Here is an 8688-nt window from a genome sequence, read left to right as displayed (position 1 = left end):
CTGCATTGTCGGAACTAGAAGCACAAGCATTTCGCTACACTCACATTAACATCTGCTAACCATGTGTATGTGACAAATAAAATTGGATTGGATTTGATTTGATTTACTATACATGTCATGGGATGCTCTACTGTTGATGTTTTTGTGCATGGAATGAACACCATGTTAGTAGTGCTATGAATTGTTGTCATGACTGAATTCTGCAAGGAAATGAAATAAATCACTGTGTAGCTAGCATGTAGTGATATCAACAATAACTATTTACATGAGCATAATTGATTGACACTACAAGTTAGTTTAAGGGTCAGGTACAGTATATAGTCTGTGTTAATATCCTGTATGTTGAGTTCAGTTGTGTGGAGCAGGAACAGCCGTTAGTAAACACAGACATCCAGTATGTACACAGAGGAAGTGAGTGTAGTGGTCTATTGGCAAAGGGACATACTGTATATACACCTGTAAATATATGTACGCTGCACACACACACACACACACACACACACACAAACACACACACACACACACACACACACACACACACACACACACACACACACACACACACACACACACACACACACACACACACCAGTCGTGTCCATGGAGCCTCTAGACACTTGTTAGACAAACACTTTAATTCTGTTTACTTCAGAGAGATTAATGGTCTTGTAATGTTAGTAATATTACCCACACAACATCTCCAGTGCACACACACACACACACACACACCATACCCAACACACACATACTCCCCCATGCCCAACACACACACACACACACACACACAGGGAAAGGCTTTGTCTGTTTGTGCAGACAGCTTGTCTCTCCAGTCCTACCCTGACCATGAATCTTTCAACATAGATATAAGCTCAGTCCACATAGATCAGCCCTACCCTAACCATGACTCTCTCTGATCATAGATATACAGCCTCAGTCCACATAGATCAGCCCTACCCTAACCATGACTCTCTCTGATCATAGATATACAGCCTCAGTCCACATAGATCAGCCCTACCCTGACCATGACTCTCTCTGATCATAGATATACAGCCTCAGTCCACATAGATCAGCTCTACCCTAACCATGACTCTCTCTGATCATAGATATACAGCCTCAGTCCACATAGATCAGCCCTACCCTGACCATTACTCACTCTCAGCGTAGCTATACAGCCTCAGTCCACATAGATCAGCCCTACCCTAACCATGACTCTCTCAGCATAGATATACAGCCTCAGTCCACATAGATCAGCCCTACCCTAACCATGACTCTCTCTCAGCATAGATATACAGCCTCAGTCCACATAGATCAGCCCTACCCTAACCATGACTCTCTCTCATCACAGCTATACAGCCTCAGTCCACATAGATCAGCCCTACCCTAACCATGACTCTCTCTCAGCATAGATATACAGCCTCAGTCCACATAGATCAGCCCTACCCTAACCATGACTCTCTCTCATCACAGCTATACAGCCTCAGTCTACATACTGTAGATCAGATCAGGTCAGGTCATTTGGGGCAGCAGGTAGCCTAGTGGTTAGAGTGTTGGACCAGTAACCGAAAGGTTGCTTGATCGAATCCCCAAGCTGACAAGGTAAACATCTGTCATTCTGCCCCTGAACAAGGCAGGTAACCCACTGGTCCTGGCTGTCATTGTAAATTTGAATTTGTTCTTAACTGACTTGCCTAGTTAAATAAAGGTTAAATAAAATCAATTGGTGAGGAAAAACTCCTGGCTTCAATCAGAGAAACAATAGAGCCAGATAGCCTACAGGTTCGAGAGAAGGACCAATAGCCAGTGGGTTGTTGGGTCAAAATCCAGAAGCCTTCTGTTGTTGTTAAGCAGCAACACACTCTAGTACACAGGTACTAGACTGAGGCCCTGTGCTGCCTCCAGCCTCTCTAACATGCTATGTGTTGTGTTCTAGATCTCTGGTCTCATAGATCAGTGGTTTTATAGCTCTACGCTTCCTGGTCTATGTAGCTCTATGATGTCATAGTTCTGTCAGCAGAGGGGCTGTACTGCCAACTGATACAGCGGTCACATTTACACACACACACACTAGCACTCAGGACAATTTACATGGTAGTTTTCCCAGACACACACACACACAGGCTCGCGGAAACACACACATATGCATTAATCTGTCAGGACAGTGACAAATTCTTGATGATATCATTCTACAGCTGTCTCTCTTTCCCTCCTCTCTCACCCCATTCCTGTTTTCCCTTCACTCACTTAATCCCTATGTATGTTTATGATTCCCCATCTCTCGTTCTTTCTTTTCTTTTCTCTGTCTTTCCCCAAATCTCTGTTTACAGTTGTCTCCCTCTCCCTCTCTCTAGTTCGGTCCTAAAACAAAGACAACTACTCACTCACACACATTCTAACACTCTCTCACATTCCAACACTCTCTCATTCTGTCCAACAAATACACATGCGCACGCACACACACACTCTCCCTTAATCTTGTCTCCCTGTCCCCTCTCTCCCTCCTGCCCTCCGTCTTTATCTCACTCAGTAGGAATCTCTCTGCTCAGTCAGTGATGGGAGGAGAAGCTTGGCAGGAGAAAGAAAGTGAACGAGGGATGTTGGACAAATGAGAGGAAAAACAGAGGGGGGAATGTTTTGTGAGAACAAGGGTATATAGATCTCACTCACTCACTCACTCACTCACTCACTCACTCACTCACTCACTCACTCACTCACTCACTCACTCACTCACTCACTCACTCACTCACTCACTCACTCACTCACTCACTCACTCACTCACTCTCTCTCTCTCTCTCTCTCTCTCTCTCTCTCTCTCTCTCTCTCTCTCTCTCTCTCTCTCTCTCTCTCTCTCTCTCTCTCTCTCTCTCTCTCTCTCTCTCTCTCTCTCTCTCTCTCTCTCTCTCTCTCTCTCTCTCTCTCTCTCTCTCTCTCTCTCTCTCTCTCTCTCTCTCTCAATCAGAATGTGAGTTGCAGTGGATTGGGCAGGCTTAAACAATCATATAGTGTCTGTGCATGTGTGTGTGTGTCTGTACGTCTGTGTGTGTGAATGTGTGTGTGCGTGTAACTTACCCTCAGTGAAAGGTTCCCAGTCGTACAGTCTGCCCATAAACTCCTGGTTGTTGTAGGAAGCACACTGCTCTGCTCTGGAGTCTGCACCTCCTACACATACCTGACAGACAGAGGGAGGGAGGGAGGGAGGGAGGAGGGAGGGAGGGAGGGAGGGAGGGAGGGAGGGAGGGAGGGAGGGAGGGAGGGAGGGAGGGAGGGAGGGAGGGAGGGAGGGAGGGAGGGAGGGAGGGAGGGAGGGAGGGAGGGAGAAATACATGTCAGTACTGTAGATCCCAAGTATTGACAATTGAGGCTATAATATCATGCCCAACCCTAAGGCTGGCCAGTACACAAGGTGGATGGAGAAACAGAAAAGGGAGAGAGGAAAATGAAGAGATATAATCGACAGAGAAGAAGAGATGAGAGAGGGTCATACAAATTAAGAGGGCAAGCATAAAATAGGAGAGAGGTATTGGTCAGACACAAACACACACACACACACACACACCATTGTCTCATGATCGCTCTGACAGTGGGCCGATGCACTAAGCAGCACATGGAAATAATAGACTCTCTGGGATCAGCCACACACACATAAATCCACCAAGCTTTTCTATCCAATACTGAGCTGTGTGTCTGAGTGTGTATCTGAGTGTGTGTAAGTGTGTTTATGCACGTGCGAGTCAGGCCAATAGAGAAGAACTGGAGACAGTTTGAGCATTCTAAAGGGAGTGAGGAGAGTGAAACTACAGTTGGAGTCTAACCCTGCACACCTGATATATTTCTCCAATAGAGGAACAGTGAAGATCATAGTACTACCTGTAAATCACTTTAACCCCCAGAGGGACACACACACACAAAGCACTAATAAAGAGGGCAGAAGGAGTTCAGTTACTAAGTGACAGTACTTACTCACAGTGTTAATACTAGAAAGGCCTGAAGCCGTCGGCATGCTTCGGTTCAGCCTTCACCTAGCCGAGGACCAAACAAAGGTGCTCTCGTACTGAAAAAACTGCGTATAGTACTGTTTGTCCGTCTTGAGACGCCGTAGCCAGTATACACTTCCTCAAAATAGTCAGAATTACTGTTTTTCCCAATTGTTTACACACTAAAATTGGAACTTGAAACGCAATCACCGAAACCTGAAACTCATGTACCCAATCCCTGAAACCAAGTCTGTAAAATTGCAAGCACAATTCCTGCTTCACTTTTCAATTCTAAATCACATAGTGATTTTGCAAAACACTACACACATTTCTCTATGTTATGCTCAACATTAAAAATGAAATTATCTTCAGTCCCTTTGGAAAGCAACTCCAATCACAATGCCAAGCTCTATACACCAATTGGAAACACCCACTCCTCACAGGTGTAAACACTGCTGAATGGTTCACTTAGAAATCAGAGCTTTAGCACTATAAAAGGCCACAGATGAGCTCTCCTGTTTTGGAGGAAAATGGAAGTCAATGGTGAATCAAGACCTAGAGGAGAAGGAGAAGGAGGAGGAGGAGGAGGAGGAGGACGAGGAGGGAGCAGGAGGACGGATGTCTCAGATGAGATCAGGGCCACATTGGTTGACCATGTGCTCAACCATGGATTGAGTATGAGGGAGGCTGGGCAGAGAGTTCAGCTCAACCTGAGCTGCTACACGGTTGCATCTATCATCCGTACATTCAGAAATAACAACCGGTAAGTTACCTACCATCTACACTATGCTCTTTATGTATACTGCAGTCCGACATACCAGGAGGTCTATGTTACTCAGTGATTGTTACCCAACGTTACAGTAATGTCATTTGATATTGAAATAAAATAGATTATTTTAGCTTACTGTAACCAATCATATCATATTTGTGGATCTTCTGCAGAACTGAGAGACGGTCAGGCCATGGTAGAAGACACCGGCTGTTCACACCAGAACTGAGAGATGGCCAGGCCATGGTAGAAGACACCGGCTGTTCACACCAGAACAGGAGACCGTGGTGGTGGCAAACAATACCATTAGACTAGGAGAAATCCAGAACCACATCAATTCAGACAACACAATATTCAATAACATTCACCAGGTGGGCTTGTCTACATTGGACCGTGTATTACAGTGCAACTGAATCCATTACATTATCTTGGCGCTGGATGCCGCTGCAATTCAGCACGTTTATATAAACCATTGATGAGGCTGGCTTCAGCCTAGACAAAAGAAGGGGACGGAACATTATTGGCCACCGTGCCATTGTGAATGTCCCTGGACAGCGTGGAGGGAATATCATCATGTGTGCAGCCGTTAGCCAGCAAGGCATCAGCCATCACCATGCCAACCTTAGTCCCTACAACACCGCCCTTCTCATCACATTCCTGGACACAGAGCAGAGCAGCCCAGGTATGTTGTCATCTAGGACAACGTGAGTTTCCACCGGGCTGCTCTGGTTCATCGACCACCCACAGTTTGTTCTATACCTCCCACCATATTCCCCATTCCTAAACACAATTGAATAGTTTTTTTCGGGATGGTGGTGGAAGGTGTATGACCGCCATCCCCTCACAGGCCTCTTCTCCAGGCAATGGAGGATGCATGTGGTGAAGTTGATGTGGGGGCTTTTGCTGGCTGGATCCGTCACTCCAGAAGATGCTGTTTAGCCAGGAGAACATCGCTTGTGATGTAGATGAGGTGCTGTTTAGCCAGGGAGAACGTCGCTTGTGATGTGGACGAGGTGCTGTTTAGCCAGGGAGAACATCGCTTGTGATGTGGATGAGGTGCTGTTTAGCCAGGGAGAACATCGCTTGTGATGTGGATGAGGTGCTGTTTAGCCAGGGAGAACATCGCTTGTGATGTGGATGAGGTGCTGTTTAGCCAGGGAGAACATCGCTTGTGATGTGGATGAGGTGCTGTTTAGCCAGGGAGAACATCGCTTGTGATGTGGATGAGGTGCTGTGGCCAGACCCAAATAGGAGGCAGGATGCAGCCTAATGCCTTTTTATTTTTTTTAAACATTTTTGCATGTGTTTTTGTCTTTGTTTTTAGAGTTTTGAAGGAATGAGCCACTTTCATTTTTTATTTTTGTACAGAAAACCCTTTATCTTACTGAATGTTTTTCCTGTTTTTTTCCTGTTGGGTACAGAAAGTGTTACATACAAAACACAAGTGTTCAAAAATACTGCATTTTTTAAATGAATGACAATGTTTTTGTTACTGTATTGCATTCGTGTGTTTATTTATGGATTTTTATTTATTTAACCTGTGTATTTGAGTAGGTATACATTGTTACAGTAATCTTTTACAACCGGCTACAGTTTAACACTGACAATGCAAAAGGCATAAACCTACTGCTGGGATATTCATAGTAGTGTTTTGTGTTGAGCACATCATAAACCTACTGCTGGGATATTCATAGTAGTGTTTTGTGTTGAGCACATCATAAACCTACTGCTGGGATATTCATAGTAGTGTTTTGTGTTGAGCACATCAGAAACCTACTGCTGGGATATTCATAGTAGTGTTTTGTGTTGAGCACATCATAAACCTACTGCTGGGATATTCATAGTAGTGTTTTGTGTTGAGCACATCATAAACCTACTGCTGGGATATTCATAGTAGTGTTTTGTGTTGAGCACATCATAAACCTACTGCTGGGATATTCATAGTAGTGTTTTGTGTTGAGCACATCATAAACCTACTGCTGGGATATTCATAGTAGTGTTTTGTGTTGAGCACAACATAAACCTACTGCTGGGATATTCATAGTAGTGTTTTGTGTTGAGCACATCATAAACCTACTGCTGGGATATTCATAGTAGTGTTTTGTGTTGAGCACATCATAAACCTACTGCTGGGATATTCATAGTAGTGTTTTGTGTTGAGCACATCATAAACCTACTGCTGGGATATTCATAGTAGTGTTTTGTGTTGAGCACATCATAAACCTACTGCTGGGATATTCAGAGATTACCACACACACACCGACAGACACACACACACACACACACCGACAGACACACACACACAGCTCTTGATATGTGATCAGCTCGCATTAATTCATCAATACTCTCCAAACACGCACACACATACATTGTATATACTGTAAGCCTTTGTGACTCTCTCCTCTCCTTTCACGGTGTGTGTGTGTGTGTTTTTCTCTCTTTTTGGTCTGTCTACATCGGTCTCTCCCTTCCTGTGACCCCACTCTCTGAGGGTGTATCTGCATGGAGATCTGCATGGAGGAATGGGCCAAAATACCAGCAACAGTGTGTGAAAACCTTGTGAAGACTTACAGAAAACGTTTGACCTCTGTCATTGCCAACAAAGGGTAAAAGACAAAGTATTGAGAAACTTTTGTTATTGACCAAATACTTATTTTCCACCATAATTTGCAAATAAATTCATTAAAAATCCTACAATGTGATTTTCTGGATTTTTTTTCTCATTTTGTCTGTCATAGTTGAAGTGTACCTATGATGAAAATTACAGGCCTCTCTCATCTTTTTAAGTGGGAGAACTTGCACAATTGGTGGCTGACTAAATACTTTTTTGCCCCACTGTACACTACCGGTCTAAAGTTTTAGAACACATACTTATTCAAGGGGTTTTCTTTATTTGTACTATTTTCTACATTGTAGACTAATAGTGAAGACATCAAAACTATGAAATAACACATACGGAATCCTTTAGTAATCAAAAAAGCGTTAAACAAATCAAAATATATATTATATGAGATTCTTCAAATAGCCACCCTTTGTCTTGACAGCTTTGCACACTCTTGGCATTCTCTCAACCAGCTTCATGAGGTAGTTACCTGGAATGCATTTCAATTAACAGGTGTGCCTTCTTAAAAGTGGAATTTCTTTGTCGAATTTGTTTCCTTCGTAATGCGTTTCATCCAATCAGTTGTGTTGTCACAATGTAGGGGTGGTATACAGAAGAAAACCCTATTTGGTAAAAGACCAAGTCCATATTATGGCAAGAACAGCTCAAATAGGCTCTGTCGCAGCCAGCTGCGGGGCGGAGCGTCGTCTGGGTTAGGGGCACTAGCGACTCCTGTGCACGCTGACACGGTCGCCAGGTGAACTGTGTTTCCTCCGACACATTGGTGTGGCTGGCTGGCTTTGTGTCAAGAAGCAGTGCAGCTTGGTTGGGTTGTGTTTTGGAGGACGCACAGCTCTCGACCAATTAGATACCACGAAATTGGAAAAAAAAGAACAGCTCAAATAAGCAAAGAGACACGGCAGTCCAACTTTGAAAGTTTCTTCAAGTGCAGTCGCAAAAACCATGAAGTATGATGAAACTGGCTCTCATGAGGACCGCCACAGGAAAGGAAGAAACCACCACTGAAGGACACCAATAAGAAGAGACTTGCTTGGGCCAAGAAACACGAGCAATGGACATTACACCGGTGCAAATTTGTCCTTTGTTCTGGAGTCCAAATTGGAAATATTTGGTTTGAACCGCAGTGTCTTTGTGAGACGCGGTGTGGGTGAACGGATGATCTCCGCATGTGTATTTCCCACGGAGGAGGAGGTGTGATGGTGTGGGGGTGCTTTGCTGGTGACACTGTCTGTGATTTATTTAATCAAGGCACACTTAACCAGCATGGCTACCACAGCATTCTGCAGCGATACGCCATCCCATCTGGTTTGGGCAGAGTGAAGGAA

General features: G+C 44.3%; 1 protein-coding gene across 3 annotated transcripts in view; it reads right to left on the bottom strand.

The window, feature by feature from the left end:
• The window catches only part of LOC112247946 (thrombospondin type-1 domain-containing protein 4), a 70392-nt gene that overhangs the window by 30846 nt on the left and 30858 nt on the right, over positions 1-8688 (bottom strand). For all 3 annotated transcript variants that reach the window (XM_042305097.1, XM_042305095.1, XM_042305096.1), the window contains exon 5: positions 3067-3166. In XM_042305097.1, the coding sequence (XP_042161031.1) occupies positions 3067-3166 (100 nt within the window). The remainder of the gene's footprint in view (positions 1-3066; positions 3167-8688) is intronic.

The sequence above is a fragment of the Oncorhynchus tshawytscha genome, linkage group LG23 (genome assembly GCF_018296145.1).
Source record: "Oncorhynchus tshawytscha isolate Ot180627B linkage group LG23, Otsh_v2.0, whole genome shotgun sequence".
NCBI classification, from domain to species: Eukaryota; Metazoa; Chordata; class Actinopteri; order Salmoniformes; family Salmonidae; genus Oncorhynchus; species Oncorhynchus tshawytscha.
This window is presented reverse-complemented; position numbering and strand designations above follow the sequence as displayed.